At 42.5% G+C, this 27,082-nt stretch overlaps 2 protein-coding genes and 1 long non-coding RNA gene across 4 annotated transcripts in view; 1 reads left to right on the forward strand and 2 right to left on the reverse strand.

The window, feature by feature from the left end:
• Positions 1 to 3,325: 3,325 nt before the first annotated feature.
• CCNO (cyclin O) lies at positions 3,326 to 6,035 on the reverse strand. Its single transcript, XM_043590520.1, has 3 exons — positions 5,351 to 6,035; positions 4,548 to 4,733; positions 3,326 to 4,029 (listed from the first exon to the last, which is right to left on the reverse strand). The coding sequence occupies exons 1-3, from the start codon at positions 5,732 to 5,734 to the stop codon at positions 3,544 to 3,546; spliced, it is 1,056 nt and encodes a 351-aa protein (XP_043446455.1). The 5' UTR covers positions 5,735 to 6,035; the 3' UTR covers positions 3,326 to 3,543.
• LOC122488999 lies at positions 6,030 to 26,478 on the forward strand. Its single transcript, XR_006298798.1, has 3 exons — positions 6,030 to 6,241; positions 9,458 to 9,525; positions 26,408 to 26,478. It is a non-coding gene; the product is annotated as an uncharacterized LOC122488999 (long non-coding RNA).
• Positions 24,225 to 27,082, reverse strand: part of DHX29 (DExH-box helicase 29) — a 45,966-nt gene continuing 43,108 nt past the window's right edge. For both annotated transcript variants that reach the window (XM_043590507.1, XM_043590506.1), the window contains exons 26-27: positions 26,315 to 26,411; positions 24,225 to 24,520 (exon numbers count right to left, since the gene is read on the reverse strand). In XM_043590507.1, coding sequence (XP_043446442.1) covers positions 24,465 to 24,520; positions 26,315 to 26,411 — 153 coding nt within the window. In that variant the 3' untranslated portion in view covers positions 24,225 to 24,464. The remainder of the gene's footprint in view (positions 24,521 to 26,314; positions 26,412 to 27,082) is intronic.

The raw sequence follows: 27,082 nt of genomic DNA on the forward strand, positions 1-27,082 counted from the left end.
TCAGTGAATCCCAGATCTTTAGGAAAAGCACTTGGCTGGCTCAGTCAGTTGGAGCATGCAACTCTTAATCCTGGGCTTATGAATTTGAGACTCACGTTGGGTGTGGAGATTCCTTTAAAAAATACAATCTTTTTTGTTAAAGGAAAAGCATAACACTGACTTCAAAGAGGTGCTATGAAGATGAGATCATTTATGTCATGCAACTAGTGCTTGTAAGTTAATATTATTGCTGTTGTTTTAAGGAAGCTTTTCAGCTGCACCTCTAGCCTCCCACAACCTAGTCCTGGCTCTTCTGGTTCCTGAGTAGCCTAGTCACTAGCCAGTCCATCCTTCATCCCTATCCAACTTCCCAATCTGTAAGAGGAGTAGGAGAGCTCTTAGTATTGCGTTTTGGGGAGATCTCTACACATGGAGACCAATCCCAGATTTTGCTGGGAAAAATGAATACACTCATTTTTCATCAGTGAGTTCCAAAGCATAGTATAAAAATAGACCCATTGTACACAAAAATGTGGCAAAAAGAGCTGGAATAGCATGCATATGTGACTCCTAATCTAGATGATTCTGGCCCCAACTCACCCATATCAATGTTGGCTGAGTGATGGAGTAAAAACAACTTCTCGGGGCGCCTGGGTGGCGCAGTCGGTTAAGCGTCCGACTTCAGCCAGGTCACGATCTCGCGGTCCGTGAGTTCGAGCCCCTCGCCAGGCTCTGGGCTGATGGCTCGGAGTCTGGAGCCTGTTTCTGATTCTGTGTCTCCCTCTCTCTCTGCCCCTCCCCCGTTCATGCTCTGTCTCTCTCTGTCCCAAAAATAAATAAACGTTGAAAAAAAAATTAAAAAAAAAAAAAAAAAAAAAAAAACTTCTCCCCAAAGTCACTCTTTTGTAGAAGAGCCAGTGGCCCTACCTCCACCTTCAATAGCCCGACTGAGGGCTCTAGATATTTTGGGACTTGAATCAGATGGTATGATTTTCCTTTTCAGCATCACAGACCAGCTTTTCCTCAAACAGCTTGGGGATCACCACTTCCCTATCACTGAGAAAGTTCCTGGAGGCAGAGAAGGGATCTGAAGAGCTCAGAGTAAGTGCTCCTAGTGCTGGAGAGGATGGGGAGGATGCTTGTGAAAACACGTACAAGGTAGTTTCTCCAAATCTGCTTTGAGCTGTTTGCTTTTCATTTATGCAAATTTGTCATACATTTAAATTGATTCTAAGTTCTAAACTGAGTTTATTCCCCCAAAACCTAGGTGTTTGTTTTTTTTTATTTTTTTTTTTTATTTTTGGGACAGAGAGAGACAGAGCATGAACGGGGGAGGGGCAGAGAGAGAGGGAGACACAGAATCAGAAACAGGCTCCAGGCTCTGAGCCATCAGCCCAGAGCCCGACGCGGGGCTCGAACTCACGGACCGTGAAATCGTGACCTGGCTGAAGTCGGACGCTCAACCGACTGCGCCACCCAGGCGCCCCAAAACCTAGGTGTTTTTAATGATACAGAAAAATTTTAAAAAACAGTGCAGTATGTTCACCTTCAATATTAACATTTTCCCATATTTGCCTTCTATTTCTTTCTCCAAGTTTTTCCCCCCCTCTGTGTAAACCACTCCCCATTTTTGTACCAGCTGCCACCAGCCTTCATTTCTTGAAGATTTGCTGTATGCCAGGACCTGTGCAGGGGATTTGTATGGAACATCTCATTAAATTCATACTCCAGGGGCTCCTGGGTGGCTCAGTCAGCGGAGCGTCCGACTTCGGCTCAGGTCATGATCTCATGGTTCATGGGTTTGAGCCCCAAGTCGGGCTCTGTGCTGACAGCTGAGAACCTGGAACCTGCTTCAGATTCTGTGACTCCCTCTCTCTGCCCTTCCCCGCTCACACTCTGTCTCTTTCTCAAAAATGAATAAGTGTTTAAAAAAATTTTTTTAAAAGTCTATTTAAATCCATACTCCAATCCTACCAAATAGGTTATTGTTTCTCCTAATTCAACAGATGAGACTTGGGCGCAGAGATGAGATTTGCTCAAGGTCACCTAGCAAATTGACTCCAGAGCTCACTTGTCTAATCACTATTTTATACTACCTCAGCATCTCATTTGGTGTCAAGATTGTCAGGCTCAGAGAGGTTAAGACATTTGCTGGAGTTGACAGAACTGAGATTCTGGGCCTCCAACAGATTCAGTGAGAATGAAGATGGTAAGACAGCTGTGGAGTTAACTCCAGCAAGCCTCAGTCTCGTTTCTGACTCAGTTTCCCTACTTGTAAAATGAGGCTTGTAACAGGACTGGAGGCAGGGACTGTACTGGCTCTCCAGCTATGGTCCCTGTAGTTTCTTTCTTTGTTTTTAGAGAGACAGAGAGGTAGAGCAGGAGAGAACCTTAAGCAGGCTACATGCCCAGCGCAGAGCCCAACTCGGGGCTTGATCCCACCACCCTGAGATCATGACCTGAGCTGAAAATCAAGAGTCAGGGTCTTAGCCAACTGAGCCACCCAGGGGCCCCTATATAGTTTCTATTGAATCGAAGACACTGAGTAGATAACTTTTCTCACTCCTACCTCAGGAAGAAGGGGTTTTATTTTTGAGCATTTCCACAAACCTCTAAGTGGGGGATGTTGAGCAGTGTGGCTGAGGGTGGGACTCTGGAGTCCAATCAACTGCCTTCACATCTTGGTTCCTCTACTATTCTTTACCCACCCTGTGGGCCAGTGTTCTTCTTTGGAAAATGAGATAATCAACTCAGCCTCATAGTATTGGAGGATTAAAATAATGAATGCTGAACACAGTGCCTGGTCCATTTAAGCACTGAATGATAGCCATGATTACTATGTCATTGTTATCCTGGGCTCACATGCAGCAGGTGTAAGACATATGTGAACTGTTGAACCAAGTGATTGCAGGGTAAATGGGCCGTATTTATAGTGGTCACAACTGACTGCAATGCCTTCATTCCCAACATCTGTTAGTTGCCAGGGTAGCTCTTGCTTTACCCTAGTTCATGGGCATGTATAGTCACCAAAGCTTGCCAGCTGGGCATCCTCTGCACTCCAGCCCCTCCAGACAGCATGGCCTGCTGTGGCTTCTATTCAAGTTCACATCCCACCTTCCCTTTGGACCTCTGGGAATGAGCAGTCCTCAGCCTCATGAGAGGGTCACAGGATACAGGCCTATAAGGGACCCTCAGACCTGGTGTTCCCACATAGGTATGCTAGCTACAGAGTGGACTGAAGGGAGGCAGGACCCTTCCATCGTTAAGGACAGCCTCTATTCCCCAACTGCTTTCACCTTCCTTCCCTTGAGATAACACGGGCAATCCTAGCATTCAGACAAACCAACACAGATAGTCTTTTTATTGGGGAAAAACTCGGGTCTCTCATGTGCTCTTAGGAAAATAAATAAACAAGGAGATGCTACACTATTTGCAACCTGCAGGATGACCTCGTGATCAAGTAGGAGCCCTGAACCCCTCTGTGGGCCAAAACTGTACTCCTTCAAAGGAATGGGAGAGGTCCAGCAGCTGGGCTAGGATAAAAAAGGAAACCCAAGGTCTCTTTCATTTCAATTTCGGGGACAGGCTGCACTTCTCGCATATCTGGAAGGGCAGCATGTGAGTCAGGGAGGTTTCGTTTATGGCCACCAGTAGCTGCAGCTTGCTCAGGCAGTCCTGCAGTGCAGCCTCAGGGTGCCCGCCTAGGCGCAAGTCCACCGGGCGCGGGAGCTGGAGCATACGGTCGGCCAGCGCCAGACAACAGATGGCCAGCAGGGAGGGAGTATAGCTGGTGAAGGCATAGTCGGCCAGGCTCAGTTCCGCCACGCCGCGGGCCAAGGCTTGTGCCTCCAGGGCTTCGGAGATTTCAGCCTGCCCAGCCTCCACGCGGGCGTGAGTGAAATGCTCCAAGAAGAAGCTGATGGTTGGTGCGCCGAGGCTGAAGTGCAGTTTGTGCAGCACGATGCACTCGAGGTTGCAGAGTTGCTGCCGGGAGAAGGCACCGCAGCACAGGGCCAGGAGCTGTTTCACGCGTGGCGGGTGCACCTCCACCTGTTAATACAGGGGCGTTCAGACCCCGCAAAGCAGCATCCAGGGCCGGACGCCCACCCCCATATGAAATCCCGGAGAAAACCAGCACTCCCTCTGTCCCCCATCCCTTCCAGCGAGATAGCTGGGCCGTCGCCTCTGCGTTACTTCCCCTTTAATCACCTGGGGTATAGTTCCAGCGTAGTTTCTCTAACTGGACAGTAGTCCAGCTAAAAAAAGATTTGAGAAGTTTTAAAGACTTTTCCCCCCGGGGGGCCTAGAATAACAAGGCTACCACGAGCTGTTGGGACTTACTCTTGGGACTGACTTCAGCCTATTTCTTTGGGGGCCGGGTGAAAGGACTGTTGGTTGGGGGTGGGGGAAAACTGTCAAGTTAAAGCTGTGGGGTGCATACGTTTGGAAATGTATAACAAAATTAATTCAGAAAGCCCAGCACTAAGTCGTGTGCACTTGGAAAGCCGGGTGGTGACCAGAGAGTGGCCAAGAGTTTGGCAGTCCCCTAAGACCCCGTGTGCAAGTACCTGTTTGCAAGCGATGAGCAGGGACGTGACCCCCAGCAGCTGGAAGCAGTCTGCAGCCACAGGGGTGGTGGTAAGAAAGCGGTCCAGAGTGTTCACCGCCAGGCACAGCGATTCGAAGGAGAGACGAAATTGGCGATGCACGGGGATCAGCCAGCTAAGCAGCTTACAGCGGGATTCCGCCGTTACCTGCCGGGAGGGAGGTGGGGAGAGGACCGGCTGAGCCTAGCGCAAAGAAGGTCTGCGTCAGGGACCAGCCAAAAAAACCTAGGGAGCTTCCCTGGAGGAAGGCACAAAGGAGAAACGTAAATGCGCTGGTAACTGGGGAAAAACTGGGCAGCGCTGCTGCGCAGAGAGCAATGGACGGGCAAGGGGCCGGAATGCTCACATTCGTACCTGGCCCTCGGGCCGCGTGTGTATTACACATTACCTTGTGTAATCCTCGGATCAATTCAAGTGAGAGGAAAGGGCCCCTACTATTCAGATTAAGAAACAAGCTCAGAATTGTTAAATAGCTTGCCCGGGGTCGGGAGGAGTCCTTACTCGAGGCTAGAAACTTTCTTGACTCGTCTGCATTCTACCGTGTCCCCGCTAACCAGTATGGAAACTTCGGACAAGTCACTTAAGCCATCTAGGCCCCACTCTTCTCCATTTGTAAAACCAGGACGGTGGCCCGGTCCTCCAAAGCCCCTTCCCGCTTGGACTGAGAACCTCCGTGAGCGCGGGCGGGGGCGCTGCGGAGAGCAAACAGCCGAAGAAAGAGCAAGAGGAGAGGCGGTGGGGTGCTCGCTCTACCAGCGCCTCACTTGTGGCTGCCGCGCCAGCGACTCCCGCGGGTGGAAGTGGCTCTCCTTCGCCTTGCGGAAGACGTAGCAGCTCTGACCGTAGTCACGAAAGGTCTGTAGATCTAGCTGCTCCAACTGCTGGGCAGGAGCAGGTAGGGGGCTGCAGCCTAGCGCCGCGGAAGCTGCTGGACTGTCTGCACCATCAGATCCGGAGCTGGGGGACTCGAACACGTCGCAAACACCGGAGTCTCCGGGGAGTGGGCACGGGCTCAGTGGCTGCAGCGGCTGCTTCCTCCGGAGACGTGGGCGCCTGTTCTTCTTCACCGGGGCGCGGAGGTTCTGGTCGTCCCGCCTCCTAGCCCGGGCGGCGGGGCTCACGAGACTCGTGGGGCAGGGGGTCACCATTATGCAGTCTGGTGGCTGCTCGGTGATTCCCCACCTGCGGGGAACCGAAGGCCCTCAAGAAAGTGCGAAATAGGCTGGCGAAATCGGCGGCGAGGCCCTAAGTACTCGGCGGGCTTCTGCCCTCTACCACACCCCTGGCTTCTCACTGGCTGATTACTGAGCGGCACGAGGCCGAGTTTTCCCGGCTAAAGAACCGCTTCTGAGCGAGCGGCAGGCAGCGTCCGGCTTGCGCAGCCCGCAAGGGAGAGGAGGAGCTACTCGAGTATGAGCGCACCCGCGGGGAGTTGCCAGCTCCGCGCGCGTCCTGCGTTACCCAGGTAACCCAGGTTAGCAGCTGGAGCAGTGCGCGCCTCCAAGGGTGGGGGCGGGGCGGTGGCCTGGCCGAGAGGGCGCCGAGTACCGCCCAGGGGCTCAATTGCTCCGGGAAAAAGATTCCGCGGCTGTCGCCGAGTCCTGGTCCGGTTAATCTCGTACGTGCTAGCGCTTTCTACGCAGCCTCTAATCCAGGTTGGTAATTTTGCAAAAGTTAGCTTCCAAACTCCAAACGAAGGCTCCAACTAGAATCCTGTCAGCACAGGAGTTTTCTTAGTAACCCATACAAGCAGTAATTCTAATTCGACTGCGTTTATAATTTTTTTTTTAGGCGGGACCCCAGGACCCGGGTGTCCCTCTTTGCGCCGCTCTCGGGGAGCAGGGCCTCCGCAAGTTCCTCTGCGCTACGTATCTGGGAGCTACTCCAGCCAGCCAGGCAGGCAGTAGTGCAGAAATCAACCAGAAAAAGTGCCCCGCGAACCTCCGATTGCCGATTTGCAGTCTTAAAACATTTGCTCCGCCCTTGCCACCCCAAACCAAGTAAACTGGAGCTGTTACGTGCATAACATGGTTGGAGGGTTGCATTGCTAGCTTGATCGAATTGCTCACGGCCTTTTCTGTTTTATGTCATTAGCTTCTAACCCGCTCCCCGGGGCAGCTCAATCCTCCTTGATTATTCCCTGCTCTCCGTTTTTGCTCCTTCAGAAGCTCAAAAAAATAAAGCTGGAACCAGAAGCGGAGTGCCCACGCAGGAAAGACTAGACTGGATGCGGCAGTTTCCTCAGGGCACTGCTGGTTTGGTTCCTAGCTTCCTGTCCTGGTAGAAGTTGGAGTCTTCTGCCTGAGAGAACCTTCCTAAGGGGCTCGTATCCTGAGGAAAAGGGGCACAAGTAGCATCTAGTCAGCCTTGTAGGCATTTCTCAGTGGCAGAAAACCCACAACCCTCAGTTTGATGAACTTTCCAGAAGAACTCCAAGAAGTGGGGTTGCAAGAGCAGGTTGAGCCATTCCCACCTCATGTCAGAAGAAAGCAGAGAAATGTGTATAATCAAATTAAAATCCCTGTCCCTAGAAATTTAGTTGCATGTGGGGGTGTTGACTCGTAGAGATGGAGGAAAGAGAAAAGAGACAGATTTGGGGTTCTGGTAAGTTTGACTCCTATTTCCCTGTAACTCTGAGCAAGGTCTTTAGTTATAGACCTAAACAGTGTCATTTGTAACTTGAGAGATGAGGTAAGAATTGCCGCTCTTTCAAGATACAGGTGCTAGGACTTGGCTTCTCTCAAGCTTTTGCTGGGGGACCATTAAGGGAGGAGCAGTTAAATCTGTGGAGAGGGCTCAGATATCAGAGTTTTTCCTTGAGAAGCTTTCTGGATGAGGAGGAAGGACCTAGGAATTCTGAGCCTTCTCATTAGCCCAGATGGCCATTTGGTACAGTGGAAGGAGCACAAAGTCAACTTCTAGGGTCAATATTGTTGCTCCCATTTATTGGTCATCCTGGGCTAGCTGTTTACATTCTCTGAGCCTCTGTTTCCTCATTTGTTAAATGTGGTTGTTAATACTTGCCTTGAGAGTCAAGTGAAATAAGTGAAAACTCAAAGTCCTTTTTGAACATGAAGTAGGGGGGTCACCTTAAAGCCTTCATTGGGAAGTCAATATCACTCTGGAGATATTGTGAAAAAGCAGAAGGGTCATTTTATCCTCCTGTGGATGTGAGGCTAGTGTCTGTAGTTAACTCCCAACAGGCAGTACCTGAGCTTTGTACTGATGGGTGATACATTCCTTGGTATTTGTGGACTGCCTGCGATGCCAGGTCTAAGACAGCTATGAGGGCTTCATGAGTCCTGGGGTGCCTGGCTGGCTCAGTTGGTGGAGCATGCAATTCTTAATCTCAAGTTGAGCCCCAAGTTGGGTGTAGATATTACTTAAGAAAAAAGTTTCCGGGGTCCTTCCGGCACAGAGCTGGCACTCTAGTGGGAGAAACAACCACTTGTCACATTTCAAAAATTATTGTGATAGAGGATCTCCTGGGTGTAGGCTTGACAAATAAAAAACAGGACACCCAGTTAAAATGAAGTGTCAGATAAATTTTAGCATGAGTCTGTTTCAAATATTGCATGGGACACGTTTATACTGACAGATTGTTATTTATCTGATATCCAGATATTTTGTGGGTCATACTTAAACTAAAAGATTATTGTTTATCTGAGATTCAAATTTAACTGGGCCTTATAACATCTGGCAGCCCCGTCTGGGTATCATGGAGCCCATGGTAGAGCTAATTGACCTGGTCTGGAAAGGCTTCCCATGCAAGTGATGGTTAAGCTAAGACAGAAGGTGGGGGGCTTGAAAGAAGAGAAGAGGGATTTGGGTGACAATTCCCCACAAAAAGGAATAGGATGTTGGAAGCTCTGAAATTATGGCTCTTGTAACATTCTAGGGTCTACCTGATAAGGAATGGCTGGAACACAGAGTTGTAAGGGAGAGAAAAAGTGAGATAATCGTTAATACTGACCCAAAACTTGTATGTCTGGTACTGTGTTATGATCCATATGAATATTATTATAGTATTTAATCTTCACGACAACTCTATGAGATAGAGTCTATTATTGTCCTCATTTTATAGATAAGAAAATTGAGGAGTAAGAGGAAAATTAATTCGGCCAAGGTCCCACAGATAGTAAAGGGTAGAACAAGGATTCAAACTCAGCCTGGCTCCCTGTTCCATAATCACCATGATACTGTTTGAACAGCAAGGTCATGCAGTGTCTTGAAGGTACATTAAATGCTAAAGACTTTACCTGAAGCCACTGAAGAGGTCTTAATCCAAAGAGAGAAAATCTGTCTTTTGTTTTAAAAGATTATTCTGGCTGATGTGTGGAAAATGGATTGTAGGGAAAAAGACTGGAGGCCATTTAGATGCAGTATTTGTGGTATGAACAATATGGTCCAAGTTAAGGGCTTTTAATTTTTCTTATGAGGAGTCTTTAAAATTAATTTCTCTTTTCTAATTTGAGACCTGGGTGCAATGCACCTTAAAGGCACTAGGTAGATCTAAAATACTTTAAAGACATAGAACCTAGGGGCACATGGGTGACTCAGTCAGTTAAGTGTCCTACTCTAGATTTTGGCTTAAGTCATGATCTCACAGCTCATGGGTTCAAGCCCCACATTGGGCTCCGTGCTGACAATGTGGAGCTTGCTCGAGATTCTCTCTCACCTCTATCTCAAGATGAATAAACAAATATTAAACAAACAAAAAAAAGATGTAGGACCTAATTAAGCCCAGGCTTTTATAATGAAGGTTGATTAACCATGATTTGACCCTGCTTATTTTCAGGTGTGGTTTTTGGAACCCGCAAGAGAGTATTAATATAATAGAACTAAAGTTACCTTGTTTTGTTTTTTTCCAGTTTGGCACTTCATCTTCAATGAAAAACCCCCACCCTCATCCTGCCCCAGGGCTTGGACAGTGATTGAGGTAGGAGGAATGCATTTACTAACAATACCTTGTTTAGCAAACAGAGTAGGTGGGTTGGGGTTGTTACCAGATATGTGAACTATTTTGTTAGCACCTCAAGATCCTTGAGCTCACTTTTGATTTTAAGTCACTAAAATTTATATTGGTCACTAAAAATTAAATTTACTAAAGACTGTTTTCTATTAATGTAGTTAAGTGCCCAAATTGGAAAGTGTTTAGGATACTTGAAGTCAGAGAAGTGAATTTCTGGTATCCAGTGTGGCTGAGGAAAATAATAACTGCCATAATTTTGCTGATATACCTACATATATGATAAGAATTGGACATTGAGAAGAAGTAAAAGAGTAGTAAGCAAAGTAGCATTCTGTTTGGGGCCACTTCAGGCCCCAGCTCTTTTGAAATACGGGAGACTAAGTGACTTGCTTCAGTGGGCCTTGAAAGCTTTTCTACAGACTGTGATAGCCTGATGCTCTCTTTGCTCCTTTCCCTTTAGATGGTAGAATTGCCCATGTAGATCCAAGGTGTCAGGAGGGAACAGTCCTCCATGATTCACTCATAACAAGAAAAAAGCAAGCTAAATCCATCATGAGATACTATATTGTACATAATCTGATTGATAAAAGTTCAAACGTTTGGTAAGAGGATTTAGGGAAATAGACCTCTTGTTTTTGGTGAGAGTGTAAATTGGTACAGCCATTTTGGAAGACAATTTGGCAAGATCTGTAAAGATTTAAAATGTACATAATCTTTAACTCTGCATTTCCACTCTTTGATAATTATTCTGCATCAGTGCAAAATTACTTTATAAAAAGGGGTTTATCACAATATCCTTGTTAAAAGCAAAGCGTTGATTGCTTTCAATAAGGGACATCTAAAACACAAAATATTATGCAGCTGTTAAAAAGAATGAGGCAGGGGGCACCAGGGTGACTCAGTTGGTTAAGCATCCAACTCTTGATCTCAGCCCGGGTCTTGATCTTAGGATGGTAAGTTCAAGCCCCAAGTTGGGCTCCTTGTTGTAGAGCCTACTTAAAAAAAAAAAAAAAAAAAGAATGAGGTAGATGGTTATGGACTGATGTAGAAGGATTTTCAAAATACACTGTTAAATAAAGCAAGGTACAGAGCAGTATGTCAAATATATTGTCACTTGTGTAAAAAAAAGGAGAATATCTACATATATGTTTATATATGCATAGAATCTCTCTGGAAAGATATACAAGAAACTGGTAACATTGATTGCCTTTGGGAAGAAATCCTGGGAGACAGAAATAAGAGACAGAGGGTCTTCCTGCTATACACTGTCATGATCTTTTGAATTTTGAACTATATTTATGTGTAATCTGTTTCAAAAATAGCATTTTTCATATGCATGTGGCCTTGAAGTTAGAAAACAGGGAACCCAGGTTAGTCCTGAAAAATGGTGATCACTATTATATGTGGACATAGAAAGAGCAGATTGAGTAGAACAGGGCCTGTGTACTCCGGGAGCAAAGTTTTGTAACTTCATAAGTGAAACTGTTCTTTTGGAAGTTGGATTATATATCAGTGAACGGAACAGACAAATATCCCGGTCTTCATGGAGTTTATAGGGATGGAAGTGCCCGGAGAGACAAGCAATACAGGGACTGGCACATGGGGAGTGCCGCAGGTAGATTGCATTATTTAATACATTGGTTAGATAAAGTTCACTGGAAAAATTTGGGCAGAGAACTCTAGGAAATGGGGGAGTTGGCCATGTGGACATCTGAGGGGGTAGCATCCTAGCCAGAGAAAATAGTGATGCAGGGGCCCCAAGGCATGAGCAGGTCTGCCATGTGGAAGAACAGCAAGGACACCAGTGTAGCTGGAGTAGGAGTGAAAAGGAGAGCAGCAGATGAGGTGGCAGAGGTCATGGGGCCAGATCACATAGGACCTTGTTATTGCCAGCATTCAGTGACTTCTTAGGTCTTGTTATGTTGCACTTTTATTTATTGTAGCATTTAACCATCACTTCAATCGTACGAAAGAGGTACAGTTATTTTACCAATTCTACAAATGAGAGAATTTTTAGAGAGGATCAAGTGCTTGCTTGAAGATACACAGCTAGTAAGCAGAAAACTAGGATTTAAACCCAAGTCTGTGATTCTAGCCTGGACATTCATCCTTATGCTCTTCTATGTTCGTTAAATGCTAAGCGAGAACCAAGAAAAGGCTTTGAGTCCACCCTTGGGCCACTGCTTAGAAAGAAGAGTAAAGCTGAGGGAACAGAGTCCACAAAAGATGGAGGAGCCCAGCGGGTCAGAGCTGGTTGGACCTTTTTGTGATAAACCTGGAGCCTCTGCGGTGTAGTTTAGCAAGGCAGGCAGAGTTCCCTACCCCAAGCATGTGCCAGGAGGCACAAGTTGAGCTAGGGAAAAAGAAGCAAGGCTTCAAGGCTAAGAGAAGTGTGAAGCCATTTGGAGTGTGATGACCACAGACTGTATCTGATTTCTGTGAACCAGCGACCTCTTAGCAGGTGATGACATGAGAAAGTGACAGTTGACTTAGTTTCTCACAGAGAGCACTGGTGCTGAATAAACAAGTTTAAATTGTTGGGAGAGGACAAATTTGGTTATCTGGCAGCCTTGCTCAGAGTGAAGAGACGGTCTCATAAAGGAAGCTGATCTGAAGAGTGAGGGGAAAAAATGGGTGGGTTTGTACCTTAGCAGTGACTGATAGGTTGTTTAAATGTTCAGCTTTCTTTCCACCTTCCATTCTTGGTGTGAACATGCATTTTAAATTAATTAGCAGATCCAAGACAAACCAATAAAGGATCTTTAAAAAAAGATCTGTTACTAGAATATCACTGTACCTAAATACTGTAGTTGTCTCTCTCTGCCGTTTCACAGCCATTATTTAACAAGTGCCTACTAAGTACTGGGCACTGCTCTAGGTTTGCAGCAGTGGATAGGATACACAAGGCCTCTGCTTGCACAGAATGGGGAGGGGAGAGGCTGAAAGTAAAACTGTGAACAAAATGTAAACGATATCAGGAGTGCCTGGGTGGCTCAGTCGGTTAAGCATCTGACCCTCGATTTGGGCTCAGGTCATAGGATCCCTGTGTTGGGCTCTGCACTGACAGCACAGAGTCTGCTTCGGATTCTCTCTCTCCCTCTCTCTCTACCTGTCCCCAGCTCTTGCTTTGTCTCTCTCTCTCTCTCTCTCTCTCTCTCTCTCTCTCTCTCTCACGTAGTAAGTCTGCAGCAATTTGAGTGTGCTGCCCTGGAAAGTGAATGGGGAGTATTTTCAGTTAGATGGTGAGGGATGCCTTTTGGAAAGCAATGCTCATGTGCTGCTTGTGTTCACAAGTGAAAATGTCTTTTTCTTTTTTTTAACGTTTTTTTTATTTTATTATTTTTGAGACAGAGAAAGATAGAGCATGAATGGGGGAGGGTCAGAGAGAGAGGGAGACACAGAATCTGAAATAGGCTCCAGGCTCTGAGCTGTCAGCACAGAGCCTGATGCGGGGCTTGAGATCATGACCTGAGCCGAAGTCGGCCGCTTAACCAACTGAGCCACCCAGGCGCCCCTGTCTTTTTCTTTTAATGTTGCGCAAATCCATTCCCTAAGTGAGATTTCTCAAAATATCGGTTCAATTGATATGTCCTTGTTTGGGGAGCAGTGTTTTCTGGTGGGGAGGGAATCCTACAAATGTTTAGATAAGGATAGTTAAATTCTCCTGAAGTAGTTATCTCAAGGTGATTGGCAAAGACGTGAATTTGAAGTAGGCTCACTGTACACAGTGAATTTTTCCCAACCACATGAAAGATAAAGCTAGTACATCTCTGTGCTTATTGTTACTTTTATTATTTTAAATGATGAGGCTGCAGGTTGCAGAAAGTTCTTTTTCATGTCCAGTGGGGCGTCCTATGTTAAAATAACCTCAGGCTCCTCTGTTAAATAAGGAAGATCTATCGTGTCTTTTCTTTCCCTACCACACAGACAACAAAGAGGGCAGCAATTAGTACCTTTAGACTGTGGTAAAATAACCCTTTGTCCTAAATGGAAAGCAAAGCTGGTCCTATTGAAGAACAACAAAGGGGAAGGCTGAAGGACATGATATGTAATGCAGCTACTTGAATGTCAAATCACAGGGTGCAGATCAAAACAGAGCAGCTGTTGAGGGCTGCCTTGTCACATATTTCTTAGAATTTATGAGAAAAGCCACCAAGGGTCTGCAGTTAACAAAAGCTTTCAGCAAGTAGCAAGTTCGGTTGCCCTGTTGGAAGTTAGGTGCCCTGTTGAGAGGCAGGCTCCACTCTCTAAGTGTGTTTAGCTATGTGGGTTTGAAATGAATGGATAGAGTGGCTGAATTTATTTTCTTCCCATGTGGCAAGTCTGGATGTTAAAGTTTTATCCTTCAGGAGCAGTGTTTCTTAGTACTTTGGAGAGACTGACAGATGCTCAGTGTTCCTCAGCATTATGGCCCACATTTCTGTATTATTACCATATCTGCTATTTCTGTTTCAGCTTAGAGGCTTATATGTGTGAACTGCTTAGGAAGCATCTGATTTGTTCCAGACATTGTGCATTCTAGATTGTATTTTAGAATTGCATTCTAGACTATAACATAATTCTCCCGTATTCTGGAGAATACATTCCTGTAACATTCATTTCTTTACATTTTTTTTTTTAATGTTGATTTATTTTTGAGAGAGAGAGCACAAGTTGGGGAGAGGCAGAGAGAGAGGGAGACACAGAATCTGAAGCAGGCTCCAGGCTCTGAGCTGTCAGTCCAGAGCCTAACACAGGGTTTGAACTCACAAACTGCAAGATCATGACTGGAGCTGAAGTGGGATGCTCAACTGACTGAGCCACCCAGGTGCCCCTGCTGCCCATTTTATAATGGTTGGTTGGATAGTTTGGATATTAACCCCTTATCAGATGTATGATTGGAAAATATCTTTTCCCACTTAGTAGGCTGCCTTTTTGTTGTGTTACTGGTTTCTTTCACGGTCCAAAAGATTTTTCATTTGATATAATCTCATTTCTTTATTTTAGCTTTTGTTTCCCTTTCCTCAGGAGACTCGTCAAAAAATTATTGCTAAGACCAATGGCAGAAAGTTTATTTCCTGTGTTTTTTCCTAGCAGTTCTTTGGTTTCAGATCTTACATTCAAGTCTTTAATCCATTTTGAATTTGTTTTCATATATGGTGTAAGATAGTGGTCCATTTTCATTCTTGTGCATGTAGCTATTTAGTTTTCCCAAAACCATTTCCTGAGAAGACTGTCTTTTCCCCATGATATATTCTTGTCTCCTTTCTCATAGATTAATTGACCTTCTCATTTTTTTTAAATGTTGGTTTATTTTTGAGAGAGAGAAAGACATGAAGGGAGGGAGGGACAGAGAGTGAAGGAGACATAGAATCCAAAGCAGGCTCCAGGCTCTGAACTGTCAGCACAGAGCCCGACACAGGGCTCGAACTCATGAACTGTGAGATCATAACCTGAGCTGAAGTTGGATGCTCAACCAATGAAGCCCCAAGTGCATCTTGACCTCCTAAACATGGGTTTACTTGTGGGCTCTCTGTCCTATTTCATTGATCTCTGTGTGTCTTTTTTCTTGCCAGTACCATACTGTTTTGACTGTTATAGCTTTGTGGTATAATTTGAAATCTGGCAGCTTGGTATCTCCTGCTTTGTGCTTCTTTCTCAAGATTGCTTTGGCTCTTTGGGTGATGTACAGCTTTTTCTGTGGACATAGGTTTTTATTTCTTTGGGGTGTATAGCTAGAAATGGAATTGCTGCTGGGCCATGTATTGATTCTTTGATTAACTTTTTGAGGAACTGTTTGCCAAAGTGGTTGCACAATTATATATTCCTCCAGCAATGTATGAGGGGTCCATTTTCTCCAAATTCTTACCAACACTTGATATTGTCTGCCTTTTTAGTTCTATTAGTAGTGGTGAGGAAGTACCTCGTTAGGGTTTTCATTTGCATTTCTCTAATTATTAACACTCTTAAACATCTTTCCATGAATTTTAGCCACTTGTGTATCTTCTGTGGGGAAAAAACCTATTCATATCCTTTGTTTTTTTTTATTGTGGTGAAAAACACATGTGAGATCTACCCTCTTAATAAATTTTAAGTACACACATATGGTATTAGTGTTGTATAGCAGATCTCTAGAATTTTTTTATGTTATGTGGTTGAAACTTAATACCATTGAATAGCAGCTCTGCATTTCTCTTCCTTCCCGGCTCCTAACAACCACCACTCTATTTTGTTTCTGTGAGTTTGACCACTTTAGATACCTCATGTATGTGGAATCATGCAGTATTTGTCCTGTGACTGGCTTATTTCACTTAACATAATGTCCTCTATGTTTATTCATGTTGTCACATATTGCAGAATTCCCTTCTTCTTAAAAGTTGAAAAATATTCCATGATATGCATTTACCACCTTTTCTTTATCCATTCATCTGTCATCGAACATTTAGGTTGTTTCTACTTGGCTGTTGTGAATAATGCTGCAGTAAACATGAAAGTATAAATATGTCTTTAAGATGGTGATTCCAGTTCTTCTGGATAAATATCCAGAAGTGGGAATGAAGGTAGATCATATGGTGTTTCTATTTTTAATTTTTTAAGGAACCTCCATACTGTTTTCCATAGCAACTGCACCATTTTACCTTCCTACCATCAGTGTGCAGTTTGCACTTCGAACATCCTTGCTAACAGTGATTATTTTCTAAATAGCCATCCTAACAGGTGTGAAGTGATACCTCATTATGGTTTTGATTTACATTTCCCTTATGGTTATCAGTGTCGGTCATCTTTTCATATACTTACTGGTCATTTTACATCTTCTTTGGAGAAATGTCTATTCATAGTCCTTTGCTCATTTTTAAAATCAGATAATTTAGGGTTATTTGTTGTTGGGTTTTGTTGTTGTTGTTGTTGTTATTGAGTTGTAGGAGTACTTATTTTGGATATTAACCCCTTTTCAGATACATGGCTTGCAAATATTTTCTCCTGTACCATAGGTTGCCTTTTATCTCTTTTGATTGTTTCCTTTGCCATGCAGAAACTTTCTACTTTGATGTTACCTGCTTTTCTTGCCTGTGCTTTTAGTGGCCTATCCAATAAACCATTTCCATTACCAGTGTTATGAAGCTTTCCCTTTACATTTCTTGTAGGAGCTTTACAGTTTTAAATCTTGCTTTAAGTGTTTAATCCATTTTTAAAAAAATTTTTTTAATGTTTTATTTATTTTTGAGACAGAGAGACAGAGCATGAGCAGGGGAGGGGCAGAGAGAGAGGGAGACACAGAATCCGAAGCAGGCTCCGGGCTCTGAGATTCAGTACAGAGCCTGACACGGGTGTCAAACTCACAGACCGTGAGATCATGACCTGAGCTGAAGTCGGACGCTCAACCGACTGAGCCACCCAGGCGCCCCACATCCATTTTGAATTGATTGTTGTTATGTATGATGTAAGATGGGGTGCAGTTTCATTCTTTTGCATATGGATATCCAATTTTCCCAGTAGCTTCTGTTGAAGAGACTATCCTTTCCCCATTGTTTGGTTTTGGCACACTTCTTGAATATCATTTGACCATGTAGGTGTGGATTTATTTCTGTGCCCTCTATTCTGTTCTGTTGATTTATATGTCTGTCTTGGGTATCCCAATACCATGCTGTTGTGATTACTGTAGCTTTGTAATGTTTAGAAATCAGGAAGTGTGAGACCTTCAGCTTTGTTCTTTTTCCTCAAGATTGTTTTGGCTTTTGGGGTCATTTGTTGTTCCATTATAAATTTTAGAATTGTTTTTTTAATTTTTAATTTTATTAATTTTTATTTTTTAAAATTACTTTTTATTTTATTAAAAAATTTTTTTTAGCTTTTATTTATTTTTGAGAGAGACAGAGCTTGAATGGGGGGGGGGGCGGGCAGAGAGAGAAGACGACACAGAATTGGAAGCAGGCTCTAGACTCTCAGCTGTCAGCACAGAGCCCCATGTGGGGCTCCAACTCATGAACTGCGAGATCGTTACCTAAGCCGAAGTCGGACTGGCGCCCCTATTATTTTTTTTATTTTAGAGAGAGAGCGTGCAAGGAGGGTAGAAGGACAGAGGAAGACAGATAATTTTTTTAATTAATTAATTATTTATTTATTTATTAAAAAAAAATTTTTTTTTTTCCAACGTTTATTTATTTTTGGGACAGAGAGAGACAGAGCATGAACGGGGGAGGGGCAGAGAGAGAGGGAGACACAGAATCGGAAGCAGGCTCCAGGCTCTGAGCCATCAGCCCAGAGCCTGACGCGGGGCTCGAACTCACGGACCGCGAGATCGTGACCTGGCTGAAGTCGGACGCTTAACCGACTGCGCCACCCAGGCGCCCCTTAATTTTTTATTTTGAGAGAGAGTGAGCGAGAGCGCAAGTCAGGTAGGGTTAGAGTGAGGGAGAGAGAGAATCCTAGGCAGGCTCTGCACTATAAGTGCCTGATGTGGGGCTCAAACCCACAAACCATGAGATCATGACCTGAGAGAGAGAGAGAGAGAGAGAGAGAGAGAGAGAGAGAGAGAGAGAATCTTAAGCAGGCCTCACCCTCAGCATAAGCCTGACATGGACTTGATCCCACAACCTGAGCAGAAATCAAGAGTCAGACACTCAACCAACTGAGACACCCAGGAACCCCTAGAATTGTTTTTTCTATTTCTGTAAAAAATACCATTGGGACTTTTATAGGGATTGCATTAAATCTGTAGATTGCTTTGGGTAGTATAGACATTTGAACAATACTCAGTCTTCCAATCCATAAGCATTTATTTTCCTTTTATTTGTGTCATCTTTAATTTATTTCAGCAGTGTTTTAGTACACAAGTCTTTTGCCTCCTTGGCTAAACTTCTTCCTAAATAATTCATTATTTTCTATGCCATTGCAAATGGGATTGTTTTCTTAAATTTTTTTGACTGTTCTTTGTTAAGTATGTAAAAATGCAACTGATTTTTAGATGTTAATTTTTTAATCCTACAAATTTGCTGAATATTAGTTCTAACTGTGTGTGTGCGTGTGTGAAAGAGAGAGGGAGAGAGGTAACGGGTTTCTACATATATGTCACCTGTAAATAGAGATAATTTTACTTCTTCCTTTCTTATTTGAATGCCTTTTATTTCTCTTTTTTGCATAGTTCTAGCTAGTACTTTCAGTACTATGCTGAATAAAAGTGGTTAGAGTGGGTATCCTTGCTCATTCTTGATCTTAGAGTAAAAGCTTTGTTTTTCATCAACATCGGTATGATGTTAGCTGTGGGATTTTCATCTATGTCCTTGATGATGTTGAGGTAATTTCCTTCTATTCCTAGTTTGCTCATTTTTTAATTGGGTTCTCTTTTACCATTGAGTTGTAACATTTCTTTATATATTCTAAATACAAGTCCTTTATTAGGATTTTCAAATAATTTGTTGCATTACATGGGTTGACTTTTTACTTCCTTGATGGTGTCCTTTGAAGAACCAGTGTTTTTACTTTTAGCTTTATGATGCACTTAATTTTTTGAATATGGTATAAGATCAGGGTCCAAATTAATTCTTTTGCATATGGATAACCATTTGTCCCAGCATCATTTCTTGAAAAGACTGCTTTTTATCTATTGATGGTCTTGGCACGCTTATTAAAAAGCAGCTTACCATAGATGGGTGGGTTTATTTGTGAATTCTCAATACTGTTCCATAGATCTATACATCTATCCTTATGCCTATATACTGCTCAGATTATTTTTGAATGGTCTTTTCATTTTTCCTCACTAGCTGAGTGACCTCAGAAAATTTAGCTTCTTAGCTTCAATTTCTTCATCTATAAATTGGAAATAAATTATCCGTCTCCCCTTAGGATTGTGGTCAGGACTAAACAAAAATATAATAAAGCTCTTAGTTCAGTGCTTATCACATAATGTTCAGTTGAAAAATTTTTTTTGAAGATTTATTTATTTTTGAGAAAGAGCACAAGCCGGGAAGAGGCAGAGAGAGAGGAGGACAGAAGATCTTAAGTGGGCTCTGCACTGACCGCAGCCAGCCGGATGTGGGGCTCAAATTCATGAACCACGAGATAATGACCCAAGCCAAACTTGTATGCTCAAGTGAGCCACCCAGGAGCCCTTAAAAAAATAAGATCACTTAAGATCATGACCTGAGCTCAAATCGGACCGTCAACTGACTGAGCCACCCAGGTGTCCCCCCCCCGCCCAATTTTTTTCAATGTTTTTTTTATGAGAGAGCTCAAACAGGGGAGGGGCAGAGAGAGGGGGACAGAGGATCTGAAGCATGCTCTGTGCTCATAGCAGTGAGCCCAGTGGGCTCAAAGCACAAACTGCAAGATCATGACCCGAGCCAAACTTGTACCCTCAACTGAGCCACTCAGGAGCCCCTAAAAAATTTTTAATGGAAAAAAATGCTTAAAATTTTTTTTTTAAACATTTATTTACTATTGAGAGACAGAGACAGAGCATGAGCAGGGGAGGGACAGAGAGAGGAGGAGACACAGAATCCAAAGCAGGCTCCAGGCTCTGAGCTGCCAGCACAGAGTCCCATGTGGGGTTCAGCCTCACAAACCGTGAGATTGTGACCTGGGCTGAAGTTGGAAGTTCAACCGACTGAGCCACCCAGGTGCCCCTGGAAAAAAGTTTTTAATAGAAATCTGCTTTCCTTTAATGTTTCCTTTCCTTCCAGCTAATCTTCTCTAATTAAGACTGTTCTACTTGTGAATGTAAGAATTGATGTACCTTGAGAAGAGATTGAAATATTCCTCTACCACTACCAGGATTCAACAACTTCTTACCTGAAGAGAATGCCATTTTCTCATACGATCCCCTCCCTCCCTTCTGCCTCCTTTCTGCCACCGTGTATCTCTAGGGCCCTGTATTTAAGGTCCGGCACTTTGCTGCTTTCCCACCAACCATAGCACAATAGCACTGGCCTAGTCTTCTCCATCCTTTTCCTGCGTGCACACTGTTAAAACATATTGATCATCCTGTTTCTGAACCTATCTTCTGTGATACCCATGTCTATTTTGTTGTCTACCAGCATTAGGTTTACTTATTGCAACAATTACATCTCAAATTTTAAATCCTGAAATTGTTGGGACACCTGGGTGGCTCATTCAGTTAAGCATCCTGCTCCTGACTTTGGCTCAAGTCATGATCATATTGTGAGATTGAGCCCTGTGTCGGACTCTGCACTGACAGTGCAAAGCCTGTTTGATATTCTCTCTCCTTCTCTCTCTGCCCCCACCTCCCGCTTGCTCGTGCATGCATGCACTTTCTCAAAATAAACATACATACATATATAAATTCTGACATTCTCTTTCTTAATCACCCTCCTTACCTTTCACTTATTCACAATGAATTAGGATTAGATTCTGACTTCTAATTCCTCAGCCTCTCCGTTTTCCTTGTCCATGGCCTCTCTTCTAGTGCCGTTTGCTTTTATGTAAGCATTTTTGGACAGTGATTCAATGAGACAGTCTGTTTAATTCTAAGATCTCATGGTCACCTGAAAGCAAAAAATGCCCACTATCGACTTTATCTGTTCATCTCCTCAAGATCCTAAGCATTCATTGCTGAGGAAAGCCAAAAAGCCTTCCCAACTTGTTCCTGATAATCTTGTTTAGTTCTTTGTTGGGTTCTCTCTGATGCTAATATTATACACACACACACACACACATATATATATATATGTATATATATATATATATATACATATATATATATATATATATATATATACATATTTTAAATAGTCTCCATGCCCATGAGGCTTGAATTCAAGAGTTGCATGTTCTACCCACTGAGTGAGCCAAGCACCCCTCATACTAATATTATTCTTAGTCTCTCTGTTGGTTATTTGTTTTGTCTGCAAATCAGTGAGGATCTTCCCATCCTAAAATATCTCATTCCTCAACCTCTTAGCCTTGTTTCTTCATATCTGTAAAGAGTACTGATTTGGTGCCCCAGCCTTTGAGTTTGTATTCATTCCCTAAAAATTAGGCTTTGTGTGTATGGAGGGTTAACATTGCAGCCCCCAGGTTACTATCTTTAGGAGAGCCTGCCTGCAGAGTTGGCTCCTGGCTGGAGCCTGGGAGCTTGGCTTTTGAAAAGTTGCATGTTTTTCAGATAACACTGTTTTGCCTGCTTGGGGCACTGAATGCTTGCTTTTCTTCTGGGAGTCTGGAATTTTGATAGTTACAGTTTTGATTTTTGTGCCTACATGAGCCACCTCCAGAAAAATACTTTTTGACTCTGAGTCTCAACTGGGCTTCTGTGGGTAGAAAGACTGCACAACATGTACAGGAAGCCTGTGTAGATTCTGCCAGAGTCTATGTGATGTCTTTTTTCCTTGCTAAACCTGTTGTGTATCCATTCTCTAGAATCAACTATAGCCTCTGAGTCCCATACATCCTAGTCAGTCTTTGAATGTGTAGGTGGTTGTGGGACCTGTGACCATGTCCTTCCTTGCCACCCTTAATTATCTTTCTTGACTTCCATAAGAAGCTGCAGTCATATTTGACTCCTTGTTCTCACTTCCCTCATTCTCAATGATTCATTTGGCAGACATTTACTAAATGCCTGTATGTGCCAGGCATTGTACTCAGTATACATTCATGAGTGACACCGTCATGGTGCAGCATATAGTCTAGTGGGAGAAATCAAAAAGCAGATGTTACATGCTGAGGAAAGTATTGTGTCGTAAGAACAATTGGAAGGGGAGATGTACTTCAGGAAGAGTGGTCAGTGAGGAAGTCAGTAGGGTGGTCTGTGGAGACAGCAATGATGCAGGATAAGTTCTGTTTGGTAAAGAACAGAAGCAGTACTTTACAGCAGAGAAGAGCGTGTGCAAATGTTGAAAAGGCCAGTTGGATTCAAAAGGAGCCTGGTGTGGCTGGAGCACTGTGAGAAATGGGACAGGAGAAAAGGAGGTTGGAGAGTTGTAAGGTACAGATCATTTAGAAATTTGTAGGTCATGTGTATGTATACACACACACACACACACAACAGAGTATTACTCAGCCATAAAAGAATGAAATCTTGTCATTTGTGACAACATGGATGGAACTAGGGGGTATGATGCTAAGTGAACGAAGTCAGAGAAAGACAAACAGCATGTGATTTCACTCATGTCAAATTTAAGGAACAAAAAAAGAAGAGAAAAAGATACAAATCACAATACACATTCTTAACTATAGAGAACAAATTGATGGTTACCAGAAGGCAGGTGGGTCAGGGAATGGGTTAAATAGGTGATGGGGATTAAGGAGTGCACTTGTCACAATGAGCACTAATACAAAGAGCTGTTGAATCACTATACTGTACACCTGAAACTAAAATAACCCTGTATGTTAACTATACTGGAGTTACAATTTAAAAAAAAAAAAAATTGAAAGATTATTCTTAAAGTTATGGAGGAGAACGGATTATAGAAGAGTAAGAAGGGGAGAGCCTAGTTTGGAGATTACCACAGTGATGTAGGTGAAAGATGATGGTGACCTGGGTGCAAGTGATGGGTGAGGGCCCTTTGGCCCTAATCCTGATGCTACTGTTTGACATTTTCAAAGGAATAATGGTTACATTTCGGAAATTTAAATGGTTCTTGGCCCAGTTATTATCAGTGTGATCTGGAGCTAGTTAGTTCACTTACCTGTGCCTCAGTCTCCTCATTTGTAAAAAGGGTATAATGAACTACCTATTGTGATGGTTGTTGTGAGGATTAAATGAGTTAATATCTAAAAAACATTTGGGCACTAGCTTGCACACTCAGGTGATGGGAAACATTAGTTCTATTGTAGGACTCCAGTCTCCATAGGTCACAAACTGATCCTCCTCCAGCATACAAACTAACTCTTTATTCTCACATCTCCACTTCTATTAATGGCATTAGCTAGTGATTCCAAAGTGCAATCATATTTGACTTGCTCTCAATTCCCTTATCACACTGCAGGCAGAAAGTTAGTACTTAGTAGCAATCTCTAATTTTATTTTTACTTCCACCTGCACATAAAGTGAAAGTTACAGCTTCTTTTATTCACTCATCAACAAATATTGAGTACCTATTATGAGAGTCCAGCATTTGGACTAGATTCCTATTCTAATCTTTTGTCCTTCAGATAGAATTCCTGCCATTTGGTCTACACAGGACTATATTTGAAGTTCTTCCACAATCTTGATAAGAAATGAAGGGAAAATTCCTCTACATAATCAAAATGGAGTTTCAAAAGATTCTCAGTGAAACAACTGAAGCCACTAAAAAATATCCAAGTACTATCTCACATTTACTGACTTTACCAACTATGAGTGCAAACAAGGATTCAAGGTCATTTATATGAAAAGGTAAATGGTATAAGCTACCATCCCAAAGTTAACAGTAGCATTAACCATTCCTGCCTGTTCTCTAGCACTGCATCTTTATGCTTAGTGGATAGATAGCATCTATTAATATTGTATACTTATTTAGGTTTTAACTTTGATTATCAAATATTAAATAACTGACTTCTGAAGCTGTTCCTTTTCATGGAAATTTAATTACATTACAACTGGTTTTGAAGCTCATTGTCTCTTCTGGGTCAAGAAGGTCTAAACTCTCCTGATGACAAGGACTGCTGGAGGATAGAGTGTATACATAGGGAATCACAACACTAAGTTACAGAATCTATACAGGCAGGCACATAAGGATGTATAAAGCATGGATGATACCAAAGAATTTATTGTAAATGTAGTGGCAAATACATTGCAAATAATCATCATTAAAAAGGAACTAGAAAATTACACATGTTTAAAGTATGTGCTTTTTTTCCACCACCTTTAAGTTATGGCTAGTACCAACATTTTAAGTACTGAAATACTTAATGGGATGGTCGATTTTCACATAATTTCATGACTGTATCTTCATCTTAATTTTTAAAGCAGTTGACCATGACTTTCAGTTTCAGTTCTTATTCTCTGTTTTTATCAATTCTGTAATGATCTGTAGTATCTTGTCATCTGAGTAAAACAAACAAAAACCATGAACAAATTTATCACTGGCTAAATTCTCAATGTATACACATGTGACCAACAGGCACACTTGATTAAAAGATTCTTTTAAGTTAGAATGCAATACTAATTTCAACAAGATTCAAACAAGAGATGCCCACATAACAGAATTTGTTGCACTACAAATATTATTAATTATTGTTACCATTATTCCACACCTTACTTTGACAAAAAATAGGCTTAAGGCCCAAAGAGATGATGTGATGTAACTATTTGTCCTTTATTAGGAATTGTTTCTTTAAAAATTCCTTAAAGGGGCGCCTGGGTGACTCAGTCGGTTAAGTGTCTGAGTCTTGATTTCAACTCATGTCATGATCTCACAGTTTGTGGATTTGAGCCCTGCATTGGGCATTGCCCTAATGCAGAGCCTGCCTGGGATTCTTTCTCCCTCACTCTCCTTCTCTCTCAAAATAAATAAATAAACTTAGATCTTATGGTTGTTGTTTTTTTGAAAAGTTTATTTATTTTGAGAGAGAGAAGGAGCGCTGGCTGAGATGTACTGCAGGGGTTACTGGTTGTTCCATGTTCCTCAGAAGATATAGGGATCTCCACAGCATGGGCAAGGAGGAAGGAAATAGTTTGTTTCCTTTGGACTAAACATGAAACAATTACCTTTAACAGCAAAGTGCTCTTGAAGAGGTGTCAATAGGTAGGTGACAGATCTCTCTACACAACAAAGGTATCAAACACCAATTAATTTGACAAACAGAGCAACAGAGGCCACATTATTTGCTAAGGAGGTTTTGTTAACAGATACTTCTACTTTTAACCAGTTGCTCTGATACTGTGACTTCCTAACAACTTCTTACTACTCTTTTTACATAGGTGTAATTATCAGGGCTGTAATACTGAAATTCTTTATTTTAGACACTTCAGTGAAGGAATGCCCTGAGTTTCAGTGGTTGCAATGGGAAATTCTGATAACTGGGACCATGGCCTGACATTCAAATTCTTGGGGGCTACTATGACATTAAAAAAAAGAAAAGATAACTTGCTGCAAGGTAAACAATGACAGGTCTAGAAAGAAACAGTATTTTTTTTTTTAATTTTTTTTTTTTCAATGTTTATTTATTTTTGGGACAGAGAGAGACAGAGCATGAACGGGGGAGGGGCAGAGAGAGAGGGAGACACAGAATCGGAAACAGGCTCCAGGCTCTGAGCCATCAGCCCAGAGCCCGACGCAGGGCTCGAACTCACGGACCGCGAGATCGTGACCTGGCTGAAGTCGGACGCTCAACCGACTGCGCCACCCAGGCGCCCCCACAATAGCCTCTTTGATGCTACACCTAATTTTCCCTAAGGAAAGAGCCCACATCTCTTAACATATCAAAATGTGATCTAACTTTCCATGTCTATTGCAGATTTCTGCTGGAAGGATGTTGTACTTTTTAAATATACACTAGCTCAGCATTTGTGAGAATGGTGGAGAAAAACATGCTGGAAACCTCACAGAAAGTCCCTTATAATCCAAGTTTGCAATGCTCAGTTTTACTATCCTTTTTTCTGTGAAATGGCCAGCAGTTTAGAAGTGAAGCTTAAAAGAGGAAGGAGTAAACTAACAATCTTAGGAGGATAATTAGGTTGTGAATAATGAAGCACTGTCTATGAGTCTGATAGAATTCATAAAATAAATTTTACTAAAACAGCTTTTAATCACATGGACTTGAAGACTTCAGTGTGCTCTAATGTACTGCATATTTAACAGTATATGGTTTTCTACTTACATTATAATCAAATACTTACTTTCAAGGGACATCTTAGGATTTTCAAGCTTTTTTCTTAAAACGGAATCAATAAGAACTCTAAGCTGCTTGAAAATGACAGCTATTTTTACAGGGGCCTGTTGAGAGAAGACAGATTGGACAAAGTTAATCCCCTGGAGTGTGAATGTGTTTCAGTAAATGAAGGTAAGGCTATATACCTTATGATCTGCTTTAGCACATCATGACTTTAATATACTGAATGGTTAAGTGTACAATTTAATGATTTCTAATATATTTAAAGAGTTAGGCAGCCATTAGCACAATCCAATTACAGATGACCTCTACCACCCTGTCCTCTTGGAGGGAACTGCATACATTTTTAAAGTTGTATTTAAAATTTACTCTCCAGTCTTACTCAAATCATGATGGCATACAGTAGCAGAATGTATTAGATTTGTTTAAGTTGGTCAATGTTGATGGGGTTATGAAGAAATTAGTCTAGTTTTTCCAGAGGAAAACTTGACAATATTCATTAAAAGCTATGAATTTGTCTTTGTCTTTTTAGAATTTAAGTTTGAGGTTCAAATAATTCTAGGTCTAATACTTGCTCTGCCAATAACAATCCATTTAATCTAAGAAAAGTTATATAAACTTCTCACTGAACTTAAGTGCCTCATGTATAGAAAGGAAACTACTGAAGTTAATGAACAAGGTTATTAGGGTATTAAGTTTGGGATAATCCATGTAAACTATTCAAGTACACAGCACGTGGCAAATTATTTTTACTGGTAGTAAATGCCATCTGTAA

Source organism: Prionailurus bengalensis, chromosome A1, assembly GCF_016509475.1.
Source record: "Prionailurus bengalensis isolate Pbe53 chromosome A1, Fcat_Pben_1.1_paternal_pri, whole genome shotgun sequence".
Classification (NCBI taxonomy): Eukaryota; Metazoa; Chordata; class Mammalia; order Carnivora; family Felidae; genus Prionailurus; species Prionailurus bengalensis.